The 26,194-nt window shown below is 39.3% G+C and overlaps 3 protein-coding genes, 1 long non-coding RNA gene, 4 other non-coding genes and 1 pseudogene across 9 annotated transcripts; 1 reads left to right on the forward strand and 8 right to left on the reverse strand.

Annotated features, from left to right (window-relative positions):
- Positions 1-848: 848 nt before the first annotated feature.
- Positions 849-921, reverse strand: Trnar-ccu. Its single transcript has one exon. It is a non-coding gene; the product is annotated as a tRNA-Arg (tRNA).
- A 347-nt stretch (positions 922-1,268) lies between these two features.
- Positions 1,269-1,390, reverse strand: Trnai-uau. The gene is made up of 2 exons: positions 1,353-1,390; positions 1,269-1,304 (listed from the first exon to the last, which is right to left on the reverse strand). It is a non-coding gene; the product is annotated as a tRNA-Ile (tRNA).
- Positions 1,391-1,622: 232 nt separating this feature from the next.
- Positions 1,623-1,695, reverse strand: Trnar-ccu. Its single transcript has one exon. It is a non-coding gene; the product is annotated as a tRNA-Arg (tRNA).
- A 446-nt stretch (positions 1,696-2,141) lies between these two features.
- Trnai-uau lies at positions 2,142-2,263 on the reverse strand. The gene is made up of 2 exons: positions 2,226-2,263; positions 2,142-2,177 (listed from the first exon to the last, which is right to left on the reverse strand). It is a non-coding gene; the product is annotated as a tRNA-Ile (tRNA).
- A 276-nt stretch (positions 2,264-2,539) lies between these two features.
- On the reverse strand, positions 2,540-5,208 carry LOC123470788 (annotated as a pseudogene).
- A 946-nt stretch (positions 5,209-6,154) lies between these two features.
- Positions 6,155-20,494, reverse strand: LOC123470791. The gene is made up of 9 exons (XM_045171617.1): positions 20,457-20,494; positions 20,280-20,336; positions 20,093-20,146; positions 19,828-19,926; positions 7,647-7,703; positions 7,301-7,356; positions 7,138-7,230; positions 6,880-7,039; positions 6,155-6,762 (listed from the first exon to the last, which is right to left on the reverse strand). The coding sequence occupies exons 4-9, from the start codon at positions 19,889-19,891 to the stop codon at positions 6,479-6,481; spliced, it is 714 nt and encodes a 237-aa protein (XP_045027552.1). The 5' UTR covers positions 19,892-19,926; positions 20,093-20,146; positions 20,280-20,336; positions 20,457-20,494; the 3' UTR covers positions 6,155-6,478.
- Positions 14,742-16,458, reverse strand: LOC123470792. 2 transcript variants are annotated; one of them, XR_006644626.1, is made up of 3 exons: positions 16,317-16,458; positions 15,986-16,154; positions 14,742-15,712 (listed from the first exon to the last, which is right to left on the reverse strand). It is a non-coding gene; the product is annotated as an uncharacterized LOC123470792 (long non-coding RNA). The 2 variants fall into 2 exon arrangements; XR_006644627.1 differs by lacking the exon at positions 16,317-16,458 and having other exon boundaries at positions 15,986-16,176.
- LOC123470789 lies at positions 17,188-18,967 on the forward strand. The gene has a single exon (XM_045171616.1). It carries the CDS (start codon positions 17,282-17,284, stop codon positions 18,884-18,886), a length of 1,605 nt encoding a protein of 534 aa, XP_045027551.1. The 5' UTR covers positions 17,188-17,281; the 3' UTR covers positions 18,887-18,967.
- A 1,508-nt stretch (positions 20,495-22,002) lies between the features above and the next one.
- On the reverse strand, positions 22,003-24,438 carry LOC123470488 (endochitinase A-like). Its single transcript, XM_045170764.1, has 9 exons — positions 23,641-24,438; positions 23,463-23,519; positions 23,294-23,350; positions 23,108-23,185; positions 22,941-22,988; positions 22,775-22,837; positions 22,602-22,700; positions 22,466-22,522; positions 22,003-22,178 (listed from the first exon to the last, which is right to left on the reverse strand). The coding sequence occupies exons 1-9, from the start codon at positions 23,918-23,920 to the stop codon at positions 22,003-22,005; spliced, it is 915 nt and encodes a 304-aa protein (XP_045026699.1). The 5' UTR covers positions 23,921-24,438.
- Positions 24,439-26,194: the final 1,756 nt, after the last annotated feature.

Here is a 26,194-nt window from a genome sequence, read left to right on the forward strand (position 1 = left end):
CCACAACTGCTAGTGTGATCAAATTTTACCAATAGGTACAATGCGATTTACAGATTTTTAAAATATGCTTAAATTATATCGTAATTTAGTTTAAAATATTTAAATAATTAAATTAAAAAAAAAACATTAAGCAACATGCTTTTTTAAATAAATCCCAAACAGCGAATACAAGTATTATAGTTGTGTTAATATGATGATTTACATTTGTTTAAATGAATTACGTCAAATACTTGCAAAAAAATGCAACCACTCGCAGACAGGGAATATAAATAAAGTGTTTCAATTGCCCTGCAATAGGGTCATCGTTACATTTAATTATTAAAAATTATTTAAGAGTGCAGGGAAAAATTAAATGACATTAAATTGTAGAAAAATGAATTGCAAATCATCTGAAACTAATTTTATTACTAAAACGTAGCGTTTTAGGGGTTAAAATAAAACAATTGAAAACGCAAATTTAACAGACGGAGAATAAAAAACAGTTTTTTCGAGATATCTTAAAAAGTTTTTAATAAAAAAACTCGTAAATTTTTCTAAACTTGTAAACCCCTCATTCTATTAACCCTAATTTTTTTCAAGAAAATCCCTCGTATACGGCGAGAGAAACAATTTTTGTTTCAATTGCCCTGTGTCTCAATTGACCCCACTCTCCGCTACTAGTAGATTAAAGAACCATCAAAGTGTTAATTCCCATTCAGTACAGGTATTAACAGATTTTTGATTTTCGTGACCCAATCATTCATAGAGTGTTCGTCCACATCGCAGTTAAAATCTAAACTATTTCTATCAACGTTTCTGCTTCGAGACAAACATTTATAGACGCAATGCCATTAATTATTCATTTCCTTTACCTCAGGCGGGACTCGAAACCGCAATCCCCGGCTTAGGAGGCCGGTGCCTTATCCATTAGGCCACAGAGGCTTGCAAACTGATAATCTGCATTTAAATTTTGAAAACATGAAATTGTTTACGTGATAACTACCCATCACCAAGCAACAATTTCGAAGATGATTTCTGCATTATAATATTCAACTACATGTTTGTACCACTGGCAGGACTAGAACTCATAATTCCCGGCTTAGGAGGCTACAAAGGCTTACCTAATCATTATATCACACGGATCTATGAAACACATATTGTACTCGTTAAAGGTGTTAATAAGGTTGTAATAGCTCGATCGAACTCCTATTGACCTATTTTGTTATAAAACTTGTGTGCAATAGAAAAAGTTAAATTATTAGGAAAGTCATAGTGAATAAAACCAATAATTCTCCAGGCGAGGCTCGAACTCGCGACCTCGGCATTACTTCTTTTACCTTTGCATTATCGATCAGCACAATCAGTTACTGTCTTATAAGTACCATGCGCTAACCAACTGCGCCACTGAAGATATTTGTTTTGTATTCCGTATATATTAAGATTTTAAATATACTAGTAGATTAAAGAACTCTCAAAGTGTTAATTCCCATTAAGTACAGGTATTAACAGATTTTTGATTTTCATGACACAATCATTCACAGAGTGTTCGCCCACATCGCAGTTAAGATGTAAATTATTTTTATCAACCTTTCGGCTTTAAGAAAACAATTATAAACGTAATGCCATTAACTATCCATTGCCTTTACCTCTAGCGGGACTCGAACCCGCAATCCCCGGCTTAGGAGGCCGGTGCCTTATCCATTAGGCCACAGAGGCTTGCAAATTAATAATCTGCATTTAAATTTTGAAAACATGAACCTGTTTACGTGATAAATACCCATCACCAAGCAACAATTTTGAAGATGTATTCTGCATTATAATATTCAACTACATGTTTGTACCACTGGCAGGACTAGAACTCTTAATTCCCGGCTTAGGAGGCTTCAAAGACTTACTTAATCATAAAATCCCACGGATCTACGAAACACATATTGTAGCGTGCATTTAGAATCCCAACTCTTTGCAAGACTTTTTCACATTTTCTTAAGCATTCCCAATCACGGTGAAGCCTTCCAGTCTTTAAACTGTTGTGTACTCGTTAAAGGTATTAATAAGGTTGTAATAGCTCGATCGAACTCCTATTGACCTATTTTGTTAGAAAACTTGTGTGCAATAGAACACGTTAAATTATTGAGAATGTCACAGTGGATAAAGACCAAAAGTTCTCCAGGCGAGGCTCGAACTCGCGACCTCGGCATTACTCCTTTTTCCTCTGCATTATCGATCAGCACAATCAGTTACTGTCTTATAAGTACCATGCGCTAACCAACTGCGCCACTGGAGATGTTAAATTTGTATTCCATATATGGTAAGATTTTAAATATACTAGTTGATTAAAGAACCCTCAAAGTGTTAATGATCAAAATATTGACAAAAATAGTCTACATCGACACTGAATCATCGATTGTTCCTTTTGGTTCTTCCATTCGATTCTTGCTCCGCCGCAAACATGATAAGGTATACCTAGCATTCGTATAAAAGACAACATGTGCATAAAATAACATATCACAAATAGAAGTAAATAAAAAAATTAATAAATAGAACTAACTAAGGAACTCGCTTACTTTTCCATTTCCTCGGCTTCTTCAACTGTGTCCGGTAGAGTTGTCTTGTTAGTTTCAGGTAAAAGAAGACAAAGGAGTCCTACACTCAGGTTGACACCAGCAAATACTATGAAAGGCAATGCTGGATCAATTTTCCTTCCCTGTGTATAAGCTGTAAATTCAGGTAATCTCCAGTAACGTAATATTTTACGTAATTTGCTTACAGCGGTAGCTATAATAGGTGCTAATATCCCACCAACACGGCCAAAGGTCGAACAGAGTCCTACTGCAGCACTTCTAGCTGATGTAGGGAACAGATCTGACGTATAGGAATAGACCGTTGCCATCACGCACGATATGAACAGTTTTCCGAGCATGGAAAAAGTGATCCTGATTGCCGGAGGATCTTTATCACAATCAAGCAGCTATTCATGCTTCTCTTTGCCCTTTTAAGCAAAATAATATATCTAATTCATACCTTCAGGAACAAGGCCTGTTATCAGACAAGCTACGCCACTGGCAATCAAACCGCCGCTGAGGGTAGGTTTTCGCCCAAGTTTGTCCACGAGAAAGATACCGCTAATATAGGCTGGGATTTCCACAGCCCTGTGGGTAATCAATTGAAATGATAAGAAATCAGTGAGCTATAGACAAATTGGATACTTGCATTGCTAGTTCATAATTGAGGAAGAAGTCATCAGATAAGTTCGTCGCTGCAAATGTGATCCCGTATTACCCCATCACGGCAGCAATCCTTTAGGTTTTTCCATCACAATTAAATCGTTGTTCTGGGATGCTAATAGTATATACTTGATGTACAAACTTGATACTTACCAAGCCAAGAACATGATCGCAAATCTCTTCAATAGAACTTTGGAATGAAATACATCTTGAATGCTCTCTCCCTTTGAAACGCTGCCGGAAACTGGTTCCCCTTCGTGATCGCGGCCACCTGTCTGTTAAAATATTCGTAGACATGATTGTGTCGTAATTTTGCTGTTATAAAAATCTTAATGTTTTGTTTGACTCAATGGACATTTGCAGACTTAATATATAAGATGTTTAAGGATTTTGGTGTGTACATCGTCGCTTTTTTCTTTTTCAACAAAGATCAAGTGATCTGGCACGTTTTTCTTATTCATTTTCGCCGCCTGAAGGATGAGGAGACGGGCTTCCGAGTAACGTTTCTTCGCGATTAGCCAACGGATCGATTCCGGGACGACCCTTTTCATTTCAGAGAATCATGCATAGATCAGCAACAACTTGATGTAAAACACGTACAATCGGAGTTCTTACCAATAAAGGGAGACGAGGGCAAACATTGGAACACTGATGACGAGTTGCAGATTTTTCCAATCGCGGATGTAAAAAGCCACCAAACCAAGGACTGCGCATCCGACGGTAAAAACGCACTGGTATATGAAACCGCACATCACACGGTATTTCTTGCCAACAGCTTCCACACCTAACTCGTTACCGGGAAACGTTTTTAATTGGAAAGAAGAGTAATAAATTCATCGTTTTTTCAGTAGTGAATAGTTTCAAAGTTACCAAACAACTTACCCCATACGAAAAGTATAAGAAAATGGCCGATGGCGGTGACGCCGCACAAAAATCGCAACACGCAGAATGTAATGAAATTCGGAGAAAATGCCAAACCTGTGGTTAGAGTGGCAAGAAGCACAACGTTCACAGAAAACGCCAACTTGCGGCCAATTCTAAACAACAATATTACTTCAATTAGGATAACCTTAAACAGGTTCGATACCTATACACCTACTGACTTGAATTCTGTATAAGAAAACTAGGTATACCTATCGGCTATGTTGCCAAGTGTTGCTGCACCAATTAGCATTCCAAACATGTAAACTGAGCTGGCCAGGGTTTCTTTCCATTCGTTTTCGCAGGTCAAATCAAACTGTAAAATAATGATTCTTACATTTAAAAAAAAAAAAGCAATTCTACAGGAGTATATGATAAACAAACCTCCGTGACGATGGTTGATTGGAATAATGATGTATCATAAATCCAATGGTCACATCCTACAATCATTGTTGGGTCAGTCGGGGCGTTAGGTTGCTGGCATTCTTCTAAGTTTGTCCAAGTGTAATTGTAACGATTGCATTGATCCGGGGTATTGTCTTCTTTCCAGGGAATTGTATTGTTTAGCCAAGGCGTGAAGAAGTGATTGGACTCAGACGAAACGCTATAGTCAGCATCGCAGCCCTCTACAAAACATCTGAGCAAGAGTTATACATTTACAGTTTTGAACAAACAATAAACATTTAACAGATTATTTACCTATAATCAGGAACAGCGCCCGTGAACGTGTAAGACATCACCACCATACCCGGGAAAAACGCGGGTACGCAGAGCCATAAAAATGTACGTAGTTGATATTGTCCTAACTGCCCTACATGTTCCAAAATGTCGTCGTAGTTGAAGCTTTCCCCTTGCTGTGTTTTAAGGTCATTTTGCTGACTCTTTGTGGAATCGTCTTCGTCGCAAATGGAGCTTGTGGATGAATGTTCCGCCATTCCCATTAATTGTGTATTCAATTAAAGTTGAAAAAGGCTTAACTTTCGCTGTTTTAATGACAGAAAACTCCAGGAACAAGAATTAGGCCAAGCGCGGAGCATTTGCTACATTCATGCAGCCGACTGATCACCAAAGCGACTCATTTGCGCATGAAGACCCCTCTTAATCTCTTAATCTCTAGAGAAAAAACGAAATCTTTAAAATTACTTATTGCAAAAGAATTTGTAAAGTTTAAGTCCCATATCAAAAACGAATTCCAAATGGCAATGCATGTCTGTTTGACAGCTGACGTTTGGGATGCAAAGAGACGCAGTTTTATGGTTGTTACAGCCCACTGGCTTAAGATGCTTCCTGATGGAACTATTATTCGGATGTCAGCTGCGATTGCTTGCCTTAGGTTCCCAGGTGATTACATATTTTTATGTGAAGAAAATAAGAAACTCATTTTTCTCATTTTATTCTACAGGGTCGCATACTCACGACAAAGTAGCAGAAAATATTATGCAAGTCATGGATGAATACGGTTTGCCGGCATACAAAGTGAGTCATGTTGTAACGGACAACGGATCGAATTTCGTTAAAGCATTCAAACAGTTTTCCGTAAGTAAAGTTTTGTCTGAGTCCTTTTACCTGAAACATTTGTTTATTTCGAATATGAACTTTGTAGGCCGAAATGAAGAAATCTCTCGTCGAGTCTGCTGTAGCTAAGCTAGCCGAACATGTTGCCAACGAGGCTCAACAATTTGAATTTGAGGACGAAATTGCTGCAACTTCTAGTTTGCTACTTGATTGCAGCCGCAACTCATCCCTTCTTAATCTCTATAGTCTGGCCTTGATTATACTGATGTAGTGTGCTCTAATCATAGCTGTCATTCATCGTCTATGTTATTATCTAATGATCATTTTTCGTGTCATGCAAGCCCAACAGTGGCAAGGCTTCAAATGCCATTGTTTGCCTTGTGTTTACTGCCGTTTTATGTACATAAGCTTCGAGCTGTCTCACACAGCTTGGAACGAATAACTAAACGTCAGCATATTAAATTCAGACGCATAAAGGTAGGGAAAGCACAAGAGATGAGATACTGCATTTTTTGGTGCTACATTCATTTTTATTGGCTTGATTTGATCCAAAATGATTTCATCAGAAATATGATTGTGCTCCAGAAGCAAGCCTAAAATTTCATGTACAGTCCATGATTGGCTTTGGAAGCACGGACGCAATGCGTTCCGTTGGGAAAGGGTACTGTGACACCAATAATTTTAAAAATTACGATTCATGATGATCATGTGTCGGAATGTTTACACTATTAGGTTGCAGTTTTATTTTTATGGTTTTAAATTCAAACGAAAATTGTTAGGGGTCGCAATGTATAGTGGGTATTCGGAGTTCGTGTTTAATCGACATCGCCTACGTCTTGTTAAACAATTTCAGGGCTTACAAGAAAGCCACCAAAACTAGTTATAAGGTGTTCTAGATTTTCACTTTCATGAATGGATCCGACAAGTAATTCAACCTCAACAGTGTCATTTTCTTGCAGCTTAACTGTAGCCTGTAGAATCACAGGGAACCACCCATGCATGTCGTTGGAGTTGACATGACCTTCGGCCAACATTTGTGCAGTTTTTTCTTTCTGATTTCTGTTAGCCCAGAGCCGAACAGTGATAATGCTTGTGCCCGAAATCTCCGCACTGGCCTTCAATGCTAAATTTAAAACACTTGGAATTATTGAAAGAAAGACCCACCCTGCTTCGTAATGTCGCTCGACATCCGACTATTGCATAAATCTAAGAGAAAAATAATAAAAATTTCCGTAATAACCGGTAAAGTAGAAATGGTAGTTTCCGTTAATTGGCACTGTGAATATTCCTGATGCTTGGTTAAACGCCTTTCCATCATTTAATCGATTTATGAGGTACGGCTGTATAGTATTCTTTTGATCAAAGCTACTGTTCCTTTGAGCGAAAAAAGCAACGTTTGTCTGGAATTGTAAATATACAGTTACATTTGCAAACGCTATTCGATTCCCATTTGTTTAAAAAAGCCAATAAAATTCAAAGGAAAAACAGAGTTACTTACCAGTTTTTTAGAGTAACGCTGCTCTTCGCCATTAATCTTTTCTACCACTTTATCTATCTTTTCCTCGATTGTTTCCAGTTTTTTCTGTATTATCTGAAATGAAATAGAAATGCGTGAAATCTAAATGTACCTTGAAACGAATAAATGCTTCACTACTGCTTACCTTGTTGGCTATTTTGGTAAAAACTCTGATTTCATCTTCTGATACATTTCCGCTATCTAAAACAAAATGCAGTTTGGATTAATTTAGCACAAGAAACTAAATGGATCAAACGACCAATGATAACAAGCAACATAAGAGATAAAATGGGAAACTTTAACTTCCGATGATAAAAAATCGATTATCACTGCAGTAAAACTATTTTATGGAAACTTTACAATCTCTATCGCATTATGGCCTTTCCTTTTGACAGACCTATCAAAAAGGAGTATTGGAGGAACACATGGCTCGAGCAATCATCGTGACAGGGTTGAAAACGAAAAAGAATGGAAGTAGTGCACTGATATACCTGAGCTTTCTGGAAGAATTGCAATAGTTGTTGGATTATTGGTTATTCCTAAAGCCCCTGTGGTATCAAAGAGGAACGAGAAATTCATTAGAGGCTTATTTAACGAAGGCCTACAAATACATTTAATTATGACACCCACATTCTTATAATATTATGTTTACTCTCCCTTGGCATATAATTATGTCTACATTTTACTCTCTTGCATTTACTCTTCTTTTGCATATTACTCGATTATTGTAATCCGCATAGTAACCATTTGTCATAGACATCTTAGCGTTGACCTAATTGAACACCTGCTGTCTGACTCACACGTGCGACGCACATCACGCCACTAAACAAACTTCCGTGATTGGTTACACGTGCGACGCATTATCACGCCATTAAATAAACATCCGTTTGATTGGTCGCACGCGCGACGCCAATCAAGCCATTAAACAAACACCCTCTGATTGGCTGCACGCGCGACATAGCGACACGTCAACAGCATCACGCCACTTTGACGAGATGCGAGGTTTCATGGTGAACTCAAAATCTAAGAAAGATCAGACAGCTAGCAGCTCGCTAAATGTTCAGTTGCCTTCAACAACACTAGTTCGACATCTAACTTGCCTTAGTGTTTTCTCTACAAGTGTTTCTCTGACTACCTGTTTCCGTAAGTGCCTATCTGAATTGTATTTCCATTCGTGTCCATTTCGTGTCTGAATTCGCCGCATCGCTCGCGCTACTACGGTAAGATCAATTTACGTTGTCTCCACTTACACTTTGTTTCCCCTTAGTTCTCGTATTCTTATGCGTGTAGTCTCTCTTATATTTTATGGCCTAGTCTAGTAATACACTGTCATCATTGTGGGTAAACGCCTCCGAGTTCCGTGGTAATCTATTTGTCTTAATCAATAAAGTCATTCGCCCGAGAGGGAGGATGCTTTACATAATGGTGGCAGCGCTTTTTGGAACTCAACCACAATGAATGATGATGTTGTTACTGGCGGGCATAAACTTGTACATTCCCCTGTAAACAAGCACTTTCAGCCCGAAATAACTGTTACCTTACCCGATCAGGAAACCGTAGCTCGATCCCTTGATTTTGATAACTTGACTACCGAAACTCAGTTTGCACCAGATACACTTCAGAGTGGTAGGACTTTGGAGACCACTGCCGAAGCAATTAGTAGATCCGCTTCCCCAGTTTTAAATCCCAAAGTACACCCAAAGAACTCTCAGTTACGAAAACTACGATCGAACGCTGCGTACAAAGCCGTAGCGGGGCTTGATACAACTCCCTCCCGAAAAACTCGAGCAAGCGCTACGTCCGAGGTTGCGTCAGGAAAACGATCACCTTCCTTTTTCGCTAGATTTGCTGTACGTATTTCACCCTCTAAATCTCCTGCGAAAGTAGCGACCAAAACTAGTTCTTTAGCAAGCACAGTTCTCGGTTTCTTCCATACGAAGAACACACCGAATGGAAAATCACTTGAACCTGAGCCTGAGCCATCTATTCAACATAGTCAAGAACAATCACGAAAAGATATTCAAAACCAAGGCGAGCAAGCTCCCGTCCCTAATACTTGCGATCAAGAGCCTGAAGGAGAGAGAAGCGGATTTCCAGTCGAACGATCCGAAGGTGCAGACCCAGATAATTCGTCTGATACAGGACATCCGACTGACGAAGCTATATCAAGACGACCAGAACCCATCGACGGTGTGGAAGGAACCAACGATCCTACTGAAGTACTTAACGTCGATCCTAGAGGTGAGACTCAGTGCACAATCGAAGAAGACGACAGTAACGGAACAACAGACGTCCGAGCTGAAAGCGATTTTCACGTCGTATGCGAGACAGTTCTTGACCTTCCTGCTGGGACAGTTTCACAGCATAACCGACTTGCAGAAAGGCAGGGCTATCTTGGAATTAACCCTGAATTGTGGGACCACATACAGACACAGAGAGGATCAATATCGCCATCTCTCGCAAGAAGTGGAAGACCTTTCCATTCACTTGCAGACGGTATCTCTGGCCTATCAACAAATATTTCTGGCGGACATTCGCAACCTTACGCTATACATACGGGAGCTGCAACTACTGACTCCACTGGAACCACTGACGCCCGAGATCAACTTACTGCTGAGGAAGCTGGACAATTTCCCAGGAGCCAGCAGACCGAACAACGTACAGCTAGCAGAGGAGATCAAACGAACGCTCTCCCAAACCAAAACCGAATTGAAACAACTGCTATCACTGGATATCACGGGACAGATACCACAGCAATCCGTGGCACCACAGCAAGTACCACCGCTGTCGAGAACCCCTCAACCACCGATACCAGTGCGACACACCGTCCACCGCCCTATTCGTCAACCACACAACCAGCCTACAAATCGACACAACCTTTCCCCGGAACAACGGTCCAGGCGGACAGCAGACGTTGTTGCGAATCTCGATCGCCTACGAGCAGCGTTCCAGCACAGTCTCAGACTTCGCAACAGGGAAATTTAGGATTTCGATTACCGGTTCAAAATAACAACATGGCCTACAATACTTCCCCCACCAGAGCAGCAACAGTCAGAGATTTGGACGATTTTCAAAATAACCAGCATACTTTCTCCCGGTTACAATTACTTCCTTCTTTCACCGGAAGCCCTATTACTCGTTTGGACTCTTGGTTAGAATCATTTGAAAGTATAGTAGATGGGTCGGGATGGTCGGAAGAAAAAACGATTCAGATGTTACGTGCTAAATTAACGGACAGAGCTTTTTCCGTCATTCAGGCAATTTTAAAAGAACATCCGCATAATTATGAGTCAATTAAAGAAGCATTGCTTGACCATTTTCATGGCGATGAAAATGTTGATTTATATCTTCAAAAGTTTAACAAAGCCAAACGTAAGCCAGGTGAAAAAGTTGTCGATTACGCGCTACGTATACAGGAAATTTTTAAACGCGCGTATCCCGTAGGTCATTCCGAAAAATCGTTTGCAGTTATTCTCATGCAAAAATTTATTGAGGGATTAGACTCCAAATTGCAGACAAAAATCAAATATAAGGAATTTAAAGATTTTAACGAACTGGTTGCAGCAACACGGGTGTATGCCCTCAGACTAGAAGCGTTGGAAACCGATCGCGAAAAACAGGAGTTTATTCGATCCATAGACGGGTCACAAGACACCAACAGTGCAGAGTTAAAAGAAATTAAGCAGATGATAATAGACCAAAAAGAAGCTGTGAATAAGGCAGTTGCCAATATTCGCCACGGGGATAAACCTGTCGAAAAAAAGAAAACAGAAAGCGAAGAAATTAAAGACGTACTTAATGAGCTTATGCAAACCGTGAAAAAACTTCAACTAAATAAAAATGACGTCTCTTATCCGGCAAACGCAGCATACCGGAAGCAAGTTTCTTTTCAAACGCCTACTGTTAACCAGTATAGTAATGGTAGACCGTTTCCGCCGCGCTTCCCTAACAATAGTGGCAATCGACAATTCTCAAACACACAGAATAGGCCTACAAACGCTACACCACCGTTTCCGAGATCATCTGACGACACCAACAATAGGCCTACACAGCCGTCGATAATTTGCAATTTTTGTTGCTATCGTGGTCATATTCAGGCAGATTGTCGCCGTTATCAACGTCAAGGACTAGAACAAGCTCAGCCTCCTATATGTTATTCTTGCCGGGACATCGGCCATACATCTAATAATTGCCCTAAGTTCAGAAGCACCAATAGGCCTAACATACCAGGTTCCCCGCAAAACCAGGGAAACCAGTAGGGATCAACTGTAGCTTCGGGTCAGTTGATGAAGAGCCTCATTTTAAATCCCGACAAGTCGCGAAATTAACAACCATTACGAATGAATCAACTCCAAGAATTCCATTAAAAATTTTCCAGGTCCCGTTACAAGCATTATTTGATACAGGCGCGTCTAAAAGTATTATTCACGAGAGAGTATTTAAAAAGTTGCCCCCTAGAGGTCAGGTGATCTGCAGTCAGCTTGATTTCGATTTATATGATGTAGGGGAGGAAAAGTTACATACGTTGGGAAAAGTGACTTTGCCCGTTGGATACGGAGAGTCAATTTTGCAACAAGAATTTATTATTACAAATGGGATTTCTGAAGATTGTATCCTTGGATGGGACGCAATTCAGAAACACGCATTTAAGCTTGATGGAGAAACGAAGAGCATTTATCTAGCTAGAGATGGGCAAGGCTCATCTTCTGTTTTTAGGGTACCGGAAATGGCAGTTACGACGGTCAAAAAGACGACGCTATCTCGTCAGACGTCGCTCGTAATTGTAGGCCAGCTAAAGGGTTCATTTCCGTATGTTTCCCCTAACACCGCATTTATATTTACACCAGTAGAAAATTTGCCGGCAGGAGTTTATATTGAAGAATTTATCGGAAAAGTATCGGGAGATGGAACGTATAATATTGTAGTTGAAAACCATTCGTTAAACCAAGTCAAAATCCCAAGAAACACCAAATTAGGCGTAATTGAAATTATTCATCATGTCATCGGAAAAATAGCTTTAGATCAACGAGAAGCGAAGCCTAACGAAATAACTGAGCCTATTGTAATTTCAGAAGTCGACACTGAATTTCAAGCACCGCTCTCTAAATTATTAAATGACTTCCACGACTTGTTTGCGTCAAAAGATTCCGAACTAGGGAATACTAACCTTATTAAACACACAATTGATACCCAAGGACGAGGCCCCATTCGACAACGCCCATATAGAGTAACAAATAACCAAAGGAAATTATTAGAAGACAAAGTGCAAGAAATGCTTCAAGCAAATGTAATTCGATATTCGCAGTCCCCATGGGCTTCACCCGTGGTATTAGTAGAGAAAAAGAATGGAGAAATAAGATTTTGCGTCGATTATAGGAAATTAAATGATATTACAAAGAAAGATTCTTTTCCCATGCCAAGAATTGACGAAACTTTAGATAAATTATACGGAAAAAAATTCTTCACAACTCTCGATTTAGCTTCCGGCTATTGGCAAATTCAAGTTCATGATCCAGATATTGAAAAAACATCTTTTGTTGTAGAAAATAATCTTTACGAATTTAAAAGAATGGCATTCGGTTTGTGTAATGCACCAGCCACTTTTCAACGATTAATGAATTATGAACTAAGAGACGTCTTAGGAAGTAAAGCATTAGTATATTTGGATGATGTCATAATTTTTTCAGACACTTTTGAAAATCACTTACGAGATATCAGAGAAATTTTTACCCTATTAAAAGAAGCAAATTTAAAATTAAAACTTAACAAATGTCAGTTTATTAAACGTTCAGTAAATTATTTAGGGCATGTTATTTCAACGGACGGTATTAAACCCGATCCTGCTAAAATTGATAAGATAGGGAATTACAAAACGCCAACTTCTGTTGACGAAGTGAGATCATTTCTTGGGCTTGCTGGATATTATAGAAGATTTATTAAAAATTTCGGTTCAATAGCTAAGCCGTTAACTCGATTAACGCATAAAGATCTAAGTAGAAAACCTTTTGCCTGGGGAACGGAGGAACAGGTTGCCTTTGAGAAATTGCGCACTTCTCTGGTAACTCCCCCAGTCCTCGCTTATCCAAATTTTAACGAAAAATTTTTGCTTTTTACTGACGCATGCGATTATGGAATAGGAGCCGTGCTGTCTCAAATGCAGCATGGGCAAGAACATCCAATAGCCTACTCTAGTAGACAATTGACCAAGGCCGAAATGAAATACAGTACAACGGAAAAAGAAGCATTAGCCGTAATTGATGCAATTAAACATTTCCGACATTATCTCTTGGATAAACCCTTTGAAATTATTAGTGACCATCGTCCTTTGCAATGGCTGAAAAATCAGAAAGATAATAACGGTAGGTTAGGTAGATGGGCTATACTATTAGCTGCTACAAATTATGAATTAAAGTATAGGCCTGGACGTATTCATCAAAATGCTGATTGTTTATCACGATTGAAAGTAGCTAGTATTCAGCCGGTACCAAATAATATTAAGTTAATTTGCGAAAAACAGCTAGAAGACGACCTTTGTGTAGCCATTAGAAATTATTTAGAGAAAGGAGAGCTCAATGAGGAAAATAGCCAATCTAAACCTGAATGGGCTAAAGAAATTGAGTATTTTGAAATTAGAGAAGGTACACTTTATCGCCACGAAGTGCCTTCCAAAAATAGTAAGCGTAACGAAATTAATTGTCAAGTAGTGTTACCCTTATCGCTCCGCCATTTAGTATTAAAAGAATTACATGACGCACCGATGGGTGGACATTTAGCTTTTTATAAAACGTATTTGAAGGTCAAAAATCATTATTATTGGCCTACAATGAGAAAAGATATTTTAGAATATTGTCAAGCTTGTGAAACTTGTATAGCTAACACTTCTTCCACATATAGAGCACTTTTGCACCCCCATGAAATTGCTAAAGCCCCTTTCCAAGTAATTGGCATGGACTTTTTAGGCCCTATTACTCCCGCTTCGCCTAATGGAAATAGTTATATTTTAGTTATTACTGATTATTTTAGTCGCTGGGTGGAAGCAGTTGCTCTAAAAGACCAAACTGCCCAAACCACGGCAGAATGTGTATATAAAACAATAATTGTAAGACATGGTATGCCTAAAGCCATTATTTCCGATCGTGGAACGAATTTCACCTCGAAATTGTTCCGTTATTTTTGTAAGAAATTAAAAATTGACCAAAGATTGACAACGGCCTACAATCCCGCTAGTAATGGCGAGACAGAAAGGTTTAATCGGACACTAACCGCGATGTTAAGAAAAGAATTGAAAGACGGAGAACATGCAAATTGGGAAAATATGTTAGACGATGTTTTATTCGCTTATCGTAGTTCAGTTCACTCTTCGACACTTGAAACCCCTTATTATTTAGTTCACGGTAGAGACCCTAATCTTCCCATTAATGAATTTTTAGACGCTGTCCCTCAAATTTTTAAATCTGTATCCGACTATGTAGGAAATTTAGCTGATCGATTACGCTATAGCTTTCAGCGAGTCCGTGAAGAAAGCGAGAAAGCACGGAATCGTCAGCGTGAACAATATAATAAACGCGCGAAAGAAAGAAAATATGTCGTAGGAGATAGAGTTTTATTAGATATTCGTGTAGTTAAAGAAGGTGACAGTAGGAAATTCACCTCGAAATATAAAGGTCCTTATAGAGTTGTAAAAGTACATACCAATAATACAGTAGATATAGCCGATAATTCCTATGTATGCCAGCGTACCCACGTCAATCGTTTGAAACCTTTGTACGAAACAATGCTTTGGAAGACTGAAGATTGTCCATCCATTGAAAACTCATTGGACTTTGAAAATCGATTCCGCAAATCGATTGCGACTCAGACTACCGATATCTTCGAAAATGAAATCGGACCCGACATTGACAATCCAGACGAAACCTTTGACAGTGACGCCCTCCCATTTGACACTAATTTTCCGACTCAAGAAATTGGTCAGCGAAAGTTAAGCCAAGAGAACGTCGCCGTTTCATCTCATCAAAATACAGAAAATCAGTTGCCATCCGCTGAAATATGCGCCGATGCTACAAGTCAGCGTCATTCCACTCCAATTTCCGATGACAACTCCACACGCGACACTAACGAGTCCGAAAATCCACCAACAGAGTCCAAGGACGATTTGTCAGTAGAAAAGCCGGAACACCAAAATGCTACCGGACGACGCCCGCAAAGAAATCGAAGAAAACCAATTCGCTTTACTGATGGAATGGTCGAATGACTTTATTGGACGGAAGCGGACGAGACATCCTCGTAATCACCATCCCCGGGGCAAGAGCTGGGATGCCAGCATCAACACCTGCCGTATCACCGTACGAACTTCAACACCAACCAGACATCGACCGCGATTCACCAGCGCCCAGCACCGATTCTCGGGAGTTCCTGCATTGGCGGCACAGAAGGATCGACCTGATTATCCGACGATTGCGCCGAGCAGCTCTACAAGAAGACGGGTTGCCGCAAGCCGCCACCCGTCGGCCTCCACAATGACGTCGCCGTCGTGATTTTCTTTTTTTTTTGTTGTACCCTTTGTAGTTATTAAGTAGGAATACATTGGTTGTTTTATGGTATCCCATGAAAAAAAAAATAAAAAATAAAAAATAAAAAAAAAATAAAATAAATAGAACATAAGAAGGGAGAGAGAGAAGTAAGTCTCTCCCTTAATAGTAGAGAAAAAATAAAAATAAAATAAAACAAAGGAAAGGTATAAAAAAAAAGGAAACAGAAGTACTCTGAAAAAAAACAAACGAACAAACAAACACAAAAAAAAAAAAAAAATATAGAGGAAAAAGAAAATTACCTCTTTAGACGATTGAACTTCTTACATACTTTCCATACGTTGGGATACCATAAAGCAATGTCGTGTCCAACAAGTATAAAATAATTTGTTGTTTCTTTTTGCCTCTGTGTTCTTTGAAATATTTGCATTTAAGTTGTTCCCTCTCTGAGTAGGCCCATAAATTGCAAAACTTTCCATAGAAGTAGCAGACATTTATAAAAAAAAAAACAAAAAAAAAACTTGAAAGAAATAGTAGAATTTATTAGAAGTCCATCTGTTATTCTTATTCGGTAGCAATACAACATTAGAAATAGTAAACAGTAAAGTATTGAGAAAAGGAAATTAGAAAAACCTTGATAGTAATGTATTCCAATTCAGTTCAACAACTCCCACTTCTCTTAGAGATCCGTACACGAACGAAACAGCTGAAATTTTTCTAAGTCCCATTATATATCACTTCCCTTTTATGATTTTCTATAGCTTTACTATCACTGCAAAGACTTTTCCCATATACACTACACATAAAACAGCGCCACCGCTAGCGCATTCCATTCTTACACACTCCAACATACGCTAAGTTTTTCACTTTCCCTTTCGTTTTCCTACTGTAGCTTCCCCGCCGCAGCAATATTGAAAATATTCAAAGTTCTTTTTTTTTTTTGCCGAAGGCTATTTTCTCTACTCCCCCTATTCCATTTTTATTCCCCTCCGCTTCTTCCCCCCATTTGTACTTTTCCCCTGCATTGGACTTAGAAAAAAAACGAGATATGCGCGTGACCTTCCACGGCAGAAAAATTTTCCGCCGTAAAAACTTTGAAACGTTTCTTTCTCGTCAGCATTTCCACACGATTCAATATTTTTCAATTCTTTCTTTTTGATAATTAAGCTCACTTTCCCCTCTTTCCAACGATATAAATTTATTCAAAAAATATTGTGTCCTTCTACCATAAAAAACGGTTATATTACGACACCCCCTATTTTTCTATTATTTTGCCGTGGCGTAGCCGATGAAAAGCCGACGGGAAATCGTTGACCTTTCAAAAGCCGTCAGAAATTTTTCTTGTTGTTTTCTCTCTTTTACTTTGACGTTTACTTCCATTATTTCTTCTTCATATTTGATTATCTTAGCTAGTAAACCCACATGATGACTTAGACTAAGTTGGCCAGTATACTTTTCATTTTATTTTTGTTATGTCATTTACCATATATTTTTACATCGAAATGTCCTCGTTACCATTCCTACTGCTGCTATGCTTTTACGGGTTACACCCGCAGGCATTTGAGACAACTGTGTGCGATTGTTTTGAACCGAAGAATATGGGAATTATTCAATTTTCCGATTCAAACTGCAAACCGGAAACAAACAATACCGATACCGTGCAAGTGAAATACACCGTTTACAGTGATGAACGTGCCGCGGTAAAACTTCCCGGTTTTATTTGCGCGCAGTGGATAAACATTCGCCGTATTACGAAGACCTTTTTCGGCCAATTAGTGATCGTGCCGGACAAAATTTCTATTGATACGACACCAACCGAGTGCTACGACATGATAAACAATAAAAGGTGTGGTGAACATCATATGACTTTATCGGACAACAAATATGTTTTTGGACGTGATCCGGAAATTGTCGGATACTGGTTACAAACAATCGATTCGGAAATTCTGAATTGTGTGCTCGAACAAGTTCAGCTCTATCAACAAATGGAAGATGAAGATTTTTCGACACCTATCGGCAAAGCTTCCGCAAAATCTGGTAGCTTATCCCACAATCACCTTACACTTGTCTGGGACAAAACGTACACGCAAAAATCTCAACATACAATGCGAATTGTTGAATCTGGAACCGGCTCACTAACGAAGAAATTGGGAGATGAAAAATATTTTCGTCTCTTGGATGATCGCCGCCAACTGGATTTCCATTTAACTCCTCAGCCACCTTGCGTTCCAACTCAACAACACTGCTCCAACCGTACTACAGCCTTTAACATCGTCGGCCAATCAAAATTGTCCCTGGTAACGGCGGCCATCATGGAAAAATTTCCGCCAATCACCGTAGAGACTCCCGCGCCATCTAGCGCTGAAGATTTAGACAAAGCGGCAAATAAACAATATATTCAAGACCGTGTTACCGATCGTGAAAATGAATTAGTGCGTATGATTCAAAGGTTAGAATGTGATGCCCGGAAAGCAAAACATGAAAGAGCAATTGCAGCCGCTCAGTATAACGGTTGGCTTGCTGCTTCACATTTAAAATTACCACAGTGCACGAAATTACAAGCTTTCGGACAAACTGCTGTTGTGGTTAAGTGTAACTCAGTGAACGTCACATTTGAAACTGTAATTACGTCATGCGGACCACAGCCAAAATTCAACAATTATACCATTAATCTCGATGGCTGGGAATTAGTTAAATATTCCCCATGCTATTGGACCAACGGATTCGTTAACTTCAACGATAAGCCTTACGCTTTTCGCAACAACACCTGGAAAAGAGTTGACGCTAACATGGTATTGCCGGAACAAACGCTGGCACATTCCTTCCGTTACGACGACGTAAAATTCTTCGATTATGAACATCGTACCAACCCTGCTTACAACGACAACCTACTTAACCACATGAATGTCATGGCTGATATAGTAGCCGCCATGAATGAACATCCACCGACCGAATTTTCGTTGAATCACCAGCCCAGCGCATCAAGTGTGTTAGTGACAGCCGCTGGAGTAATACATTATACCAGCTGGTGGGAGACCATTAAAATGTGGTTCTTCATCAGCATATTCTGTATTCTCGGCCTAGTCATCTTACGTATCTGCTGCTGGTTGGGTATCTTTCGATTCATAAGAAAATTTTGCGGCTATCCAATAGAAGAGGCTCGTTCAACAACCACCAACCGCACCGCCATGCATCCAGTTTGATTACGGGACGTAATCTCGCACCGCCGGGAGCGATGTAACGAAGGCCTACAAATACATTTAATTATGACACCCACATTCTTATAATATTATGTTTACTCTCCCTTGGCATATAATTATGTCTACATTTTACTCTCTTGCATTTACTCTTCTTTTGCATATTACTCGATTATTGTAATCCGCATAGTAACCATTTGTCATAGACATCTTAGCGTTGACCTAATTGAACACCTGCTGTCTGACTCACACGTGCGACGCACATCACGCCACTAAACAAACTTCCGTGATTGGTTACACGTGCGACGCATTATCACGCCATTAAATAAACATCCGTTTGATTGGTCGCACGCGCGACGCCAATCAAGCCATTAAACAAACACCCTCTGATTGGCTGCACGCGCGACATAGCGACACGTCAACAGCATCACGCCACTTTGACGAGATGCGAGGTTTCATGGTGAACTCAAAATCTAAGAAAGATCAGACAGCTAGCAGCTCGCTAAATGTTCAGTTGCCTTCAACAACACTAGTTCGACATCTAACTTGCCTTAGTGTTTTCTCTACAAGTGTTTCTCTGACTACCTGTTTCCGTAAGTGCCTATCTGAATTGTATTTCCATTCGTGTCCATTTCGTGTCTGAATTCGCCGTATCGCTCGCGCTACTACGGTAAGATCAATTTACGTTGTCTCCACTTACACTTTGTTTCCCCTTAGTTCTCGTATTCTTATGCGTGTAGTCTCTCTTATATTTTATGGCCTAGTCTAGTAATACACTGTCATCATTGTGGGTAAACGCCTCCGAGTTCCGTGGTAATCTATTTGTCTTAATCAATAAAGTCATTCGCCCGAGAGGGAGGATGCTTTACACTTACCTTAAAAGAGAAATGTAAATATTCACCAAGTGCAAAACTACACTCGGGGAAAAAGAATATTAAGGAGCTTACCAGCATCTATAGTTGCTTCTGTGGTAACAGGTTTGTTTTCCATATTCGGCGTTGGTTCCGTCATAGTTAATGCCTGATCATAGGCATTTGACACTATTTCTGCATTGGAGTTTTAATCAGATTTTTTTTTTTCGGGATAAACTATTAACTAAAGAAACTCATTATATGAAATATACACACACCCAAAAAAAATGCCCATGACTTTGACTGAAGAATTTCACTACCCTTCCAACAGTAAATAGAAAGGAGAATTGGTGATTGATACCTGAGATTTCTGAAAGATCTGTAGTTATCGGATTATCGGTTGTTCCTAAATCCTCTGTGGTATCAGGAGAAATTCATTAGGTAGAAGGATCAGCGGATAGAAAAGCGAAAAAACAAACAAACATGCATAGTGAAGAATTTCACTATCATTTAAACAGTAAATGGAAAGGATAATTTTTGATTATTACCTGAGACTTCTGAGAAATCTGCACTGGTGTTCGGATTATCGGTTATTCCTAAAGTCCCTGTGGTATCAGGAGGAATGAGAAATTCATTAGGAGGAAAGGTTATATCTTAACAGAAAAATGTAAATGTTCACAAAGTGCAAAATTACACTCGGTAAAAATGAATATTAAGGAGCTCACTGGCTTCTGTAGTTGCTTCCGTGGTAGTATCTTTGGCTTCTGTACCCAGATAGGAATTGTTGTCCCATAGGGGCTCCAAAGCAGTACCAATGGCACCGCTGCGACGAGTTCATCCAGTAGATGTTCCAATCCAATCCCTTGAAAAATGAAGTACTTCCATTTTTCCGTTATATTTCGTTTGTCTCCCGTTGATGTCCCTAGCCCGTCCCATTTCTTTTCTTTTGGCTCTCTATCAACACTTAATAAAATTCGTTATTATCATATCTTTTTTCAGCGCGGGGAAATTTGCTCACTCCCTTTTACGACAGAGTTATCGTTTCGCTCATTAGATGGTTAGTTCAATAAATTTTGTAAGCAGTTTCTATTATTTTTTTTAATAATTTTTTATTTTCTATTTTTACTATCCTTCTTGCTGTAGATTTGTTATTGTTTATTGGTAATTTATGGAAAAAACATTTTTACTTGACTGTTCATCAAACAGTTCTTGGCAACGTTTACGCTCATTCTGGACTTGGTTGTAGCGTCTGTTTCCTGCATGGTGTGAGAAAGCTGGAAAAGAGTATCTCTGTTTCTTGCTTCAGTTAATAGATATTTTTATTCAACAAGGTTGTTACTATTTTTCCATGATTCTAGGGCTCTATTTGTTGATTTAGCTCATAACGAAATACGAATACCATGGTTGGAAGGGTCATGAAATCAATCATGACCTACGAGTGTGGGAGTTGTTTCTGCTATGTAGGCCTCAATGAGGATAAAGTTGCTTTTAAAACTTATACTATTTGTGATATTGTAATTGGTGAGTAAATTGCATGCTTCAAATACATTTTTTTTTAGCTTTCATTCGACCAAATTTAAACAGTTTTTTATATTTTTCACAATTTCAGACGGGTTTGTGAAGTGCACAAATCCATGACAAGAGATGCAGTGGAATCGAAGATAAAGAATTGGTTTTGTCACTGCCCAAGGTATGCCTTCAAGAACAATGAAGATGAAAAATAAATGGGGAAGACGAGCTCCGACAAGTTGATAGCGACTACTAATTGCTGACTAATTTATCATTTTCTACGTAAAGTGCGATTATTAATGCACTGATTAAATTTCCTATTTTGAGTTTCATATTGTACCTGATAAGTTAAACTATTTTGAGTTTCATATTGTAATTGATTAATTTAACTACTTTGAGTTTCATATTGTACCTGAAGAAATAAAATAAATTTGAGTTTTTTTAGATAAATTACAGAAAGAAATTACGAAAGAGTCTCTTTATTTTATGGAAAATAGCGGGATTGTCGCAAATTCATCAATATATGCAGCGGAAAAAATGAGAATGAATGAAGATACTATTCGTATACAAGACGTTTATTACGCATCTCACTTGTTCCATTGACATACCCAATTCCGTCCGAATGACGTCCAAGGTCTATCCAATGGGACGAGATAGGTACGAGTATGGGATCTCGGCGAAGCGGACATTACCCATGCGTAAAAGACGTCCAAGGAATGTAAACTTGGAAATCTGGTATGTTCCAAGTACATCTCAGACGTCTCAAAATGGCGTGTTTGGGACGTCTCTGGGATGGCACTGTGTTATCTGGGTAGTTGCTTCCGTGGTAGTATCTTTGGCTTCTGTATTTGCTTCCGTCGTGGTGGCATCTTTGGCTTCCATGTTTGGCGTTGGTTCCGTATTAGCTGATGTCTGAGAAGAGGCAGTTGACGGTAGTTCTGTATTTGAAGTTTTAATCGGATTTTTTGAACTAAAAATTTAGGGTTGAAGTATTAACTAAAGACAAATCATTTTATGAAATACACGGCTACTGTGGATAAAATCTACGTGTTTCCGACATGTTGCCAACTGACATCAAGTTTACAATACTTGCTTAGGTGGAAACTTCGCCGAACGCAGCGAAGAGAAAAGCGGAAAAAACAAAACAAAAAAAAAACATGCATGGCTATGAAGAATTTCACTACCCTTTAAACAGTAAATAGAAAGGAGAATTGGTGGCTGATACCTGAGGTTTCTGAAAGATCTGTCCTCGTTGTTGGATTATCAGTTATTGCTGAAGTTCCTGTGGTATCAAGAGAAATTGAGAATATTCACCAAGTGCAAAACTACACCCGGGAAAACAAGAATATTAAGGAGCTCACTGGCATCTGTAGTTGCTTCCGTGGTAGTATCTTTGGTTTCCGTGTTTGGCGTCGGTTCCATAATAGTAGATTCCTGAGCATCCACATTTGACGGGGTTTCTGCGTTGGAGTTAATACAATTATGGATGAACTATTGACTTAAGAAATACACAGCTACTGTAGATAAGATATACCTGTTTTCGATGTGTTATCATCTGGCCCCAAGTTGACAGTACTTGCTTGTGTGGACAATTCGCCTAACGCGGCGGATAAAAAAGCGGAAAAACAAAACAAAAATGCACGGCTATCATTTCACTAGCCTTTAAACTGTAAATAGAAAGAAGAATTGATGACAGATACCCGAGACTTCTGCATTAGTTGTCGGATTTTGGGTTATTCCTGAAGCCCCTAGTGGTATCAAGAGGAATGAGAAATTCATTAAGTGGGAAGGTAACCTTAGCAGAAAATTGTAAGTATTCACCAAGTGCAATGCAACACTCGAGAAAAAAGAATATTTAGTAGCTCACCGGCATCTATAGTGGCTTCCATGTTCGGTGTTGCTTCCGTAATGGCTGCTGCCTGATCAGGGGTATTCGACGGTAATTCTGTATTGGAATTTTAATCAGATATTTTGAAAAAAAGAATTTAAGGACGAATTGTTGATTAAAGAAACTCCATACATAAAATATATAGCTACTGTCGATCAAATATACCTGTTTTCGATGTGTTACCAGTTGGCATCAAGTTTACAGTAGTTGATTGGGTGGAAACTTCACCGAACGCAGCCGATAGAAAAGTGGAAAAAAAAAATACACGCATGATGTGAAGAATTTCATTGTATCCTTTAAACAGTAAATAGAAAGGACAATTGGTGATAGATACCTGAGATTTCCGAAACATATGGTTTAGTTGTCGGATTATAGGTTAGTCCTAAAGTGCCTGTGGTATCAGGAGAAATGAGAAATTCATTAGATCGAAAGGTAATACCTTAACAGAAAAATCTAAATATACATCGAGTGCAAAACTACACTCGTGAAAGAAAGAAAGAGCTCACTGGCACCTGTAGTTGCGTTGGTGGTAACATTTCTGGTTACCATTGTTGGTGTTGGTCTCGTAGTAGCTGATGCCTGAATAGAGGCATTTGACGATGGCGTTGAATTCGTAATAGTTGATGCCTGAGCAGAGGCATTTGACGGTGTCGTTCGATTCGTAATAGCAGATGCCTGAGTGGAGGCATTTGACATTGACGTTGGTCTCGTAGTAGCTGATGCCTGAGTAGAGGCACTTGACGTTAGCGTTGGTATCGTAGAAGCTGATGCCTGAGTGGAGGCATTTGACATTGACGTTGGTCTCGTAGTAGCTGATGCCTGGGTAGAGGCACTTGACGTTAGCGTTGGTCTTGTAGTAGCTGATGACTGGGTAGAGGCATTTGAAGTTAGTGTTGGTCTCGTAGTAGCTGATGCCTGGGTAGAGGCATTTGAAGTTAGCGTTGGTCTCGTGGTAGCTGATGCCTGGGTAGAGGCACTTGGCGTTGGTCTCGTAGTACCTGATGCCTGGGTAGTGGCACCTGGCGTTGGTCTCGTAGTAGCTGATGTCTGGGTAGAGGCACCTGGCGTTGGTCTCGTAGTAGCTGATGCCTGGGTAGTGGCACTTGGCGTTGGTCTCGTAGTACCTGGTGCCTGGGTAGAGGCACTTGGCGTTGGTCTCGTAGTACCTGGTGCCTGGGTAGAGGCACTTGGCGTTGGTCTCGTAGTACCTGGTGCCTGGGTAGTGGCACTTGGCGTTGGTCTCGTAGTACCTGATGCCTGAGTAGAGGCACTTGGCGTTGGTCTCGTAGTACCTGGTGCCTGGGTAGAGGCAGTTGACGGTATTCCTGTAATAGAGTTTTAATCAGATTAAAAAAAAAAAAGGACGAACTATTTACTAAAGAAACACATAGTATCAAATACACAGACACCGTGAATAAAATATACCTGGTCTTGTTGTGCCACCAACTGGCATCCTGGTTACTGTAGTCCTACTAGCTTGAGTGGTCAATTGGCCGAATGCAGCGGATAGAAAAACGGATAAAACCAAAACAAATGCATGGCTATGGAAAATTTTACTACCCTTTAAACAGCAGACAGAAAGGAGAATTAATGACAACAATCATAATACTTGCAATATTAAGTTTTACCATTGTTTTCATAGTCGAATTTTCGTTTTGCTTTCGGATGTACAAACTACAAATGAGTCTAATTACGGTCTCTCTGCTTATATTTGGTACGTATAATACCGGCTACGTGCTTTTTGAAAAACAAAATTAGTTTTCACTCAACAGAAAAATGATACGTCCGAAACGAACAAGATACACGTTAAGAAGAAAAAGGTTACAAATTTAGCAAATTATTTTAGAATCAGCTTTCAGTCTTCGTTTCAATCCATGTAGCCTTTGTGGTTCTTCTAAAACTTTACATCTAAACATGTTTCAGAATTCAACAAAGCTAAGCTATTTTGATTGAAATTGAACGCGGAATTCGAATTTCAGGTCAGATTTAGCGTAAGCTAATCTGTTTCAAGTTTTGATTAGAATTTGAACATGTTAGAATTTCATTAGAAGGTCCTACTGTTAAAACTACAAGTGTAACTTGAAAATGGACCTGATTTTCGTGATCGCCGTCGAATTTCGAGTAGGAATCAAGAGCTTTTAGCCAAAGTTGGGATTTGACCAAAAATCGCAAAAGTGAGAAGGCTACAGCCTTTGCTGTTTTTCAAATTGTTGGACATTTGGACATATCTCAGAATTTGACCAAACTTCAATAATCCAGCCAAAATTGAACGAGGATTTCGAATTTCAGGTTATATTTGGCGTAAGCTAATCGATTTTCGTGTTATGAGTAGAATTTGAGCATGTTCGAATTTCTAGATTTCCATTTCGAACGTCCTACTGTCGAAAATACAAATCACACTTCAAAACGGACTTGATTTTCGTGATCCCCGTCCAATTTCGAGTAGGAATCTAAACCTTTTAGCCAAAGTTGGGATTTGACCAAAAATCGCAAAAGTGAGAAGGCTATTGCCTTTGCTGTTTTTCAAATTCTTGAAAATTGGGACATATCTCAGAATTTTGCCAAATTTAACTATTCCAACCAAAATTGAACGAGGATTTCGAATTTCAGTCCTGATTAACGACTTTACTGTTAAATTTTGGACATGTGTATACCGTTCTGTTTAGAGCCTTTGCCTCAATAAACTTTACTCTCTAATGGAAAAAGTAAGTCAATGACCAGCATTCGGCTGTTTAACTACATAAAGAGTCCATGCAACCATGCCAATATGCCATATACCTGTGCCATATATGAAATACGAAATGACTTCGTATTGAGGTATTGAGCCTCATCTTCCGGGTCGAACTAGTGGCGCCGATGTGTTAGGAGGCTACAAAGGCTTACCTAATCATTAAATCACACGGATCTATGAAACACATATTGTACCGTGAGCTAGAATCCCAACTTTCTGCAAGACTTTTTCACATTTTCTTAAGCATTCCCAATCACAGCGAAGCCTTCTAGTCTTTACACTGTTCTGCCATACTCGTTAAAGGTGTTAATAAGTGTGTAATAGATCGATCGATC

The sequence above is a fragment of the Daphnia magna genome, linkage group LG3, assembly GCF_020631705.1.
Source record: "Daphnia magna isolate NIES linkage group LG3, ASM2063170v1.1, whole genome shotgun sequence".
In the NCBI taxonomy this organism is placed as follows: domain Eukaryota; kingdom Metazoa; phylum Arthropoda; class Branchiopoda; order Diplostraca; family Daphniidae; genus Daphnia; species Daphnia magna.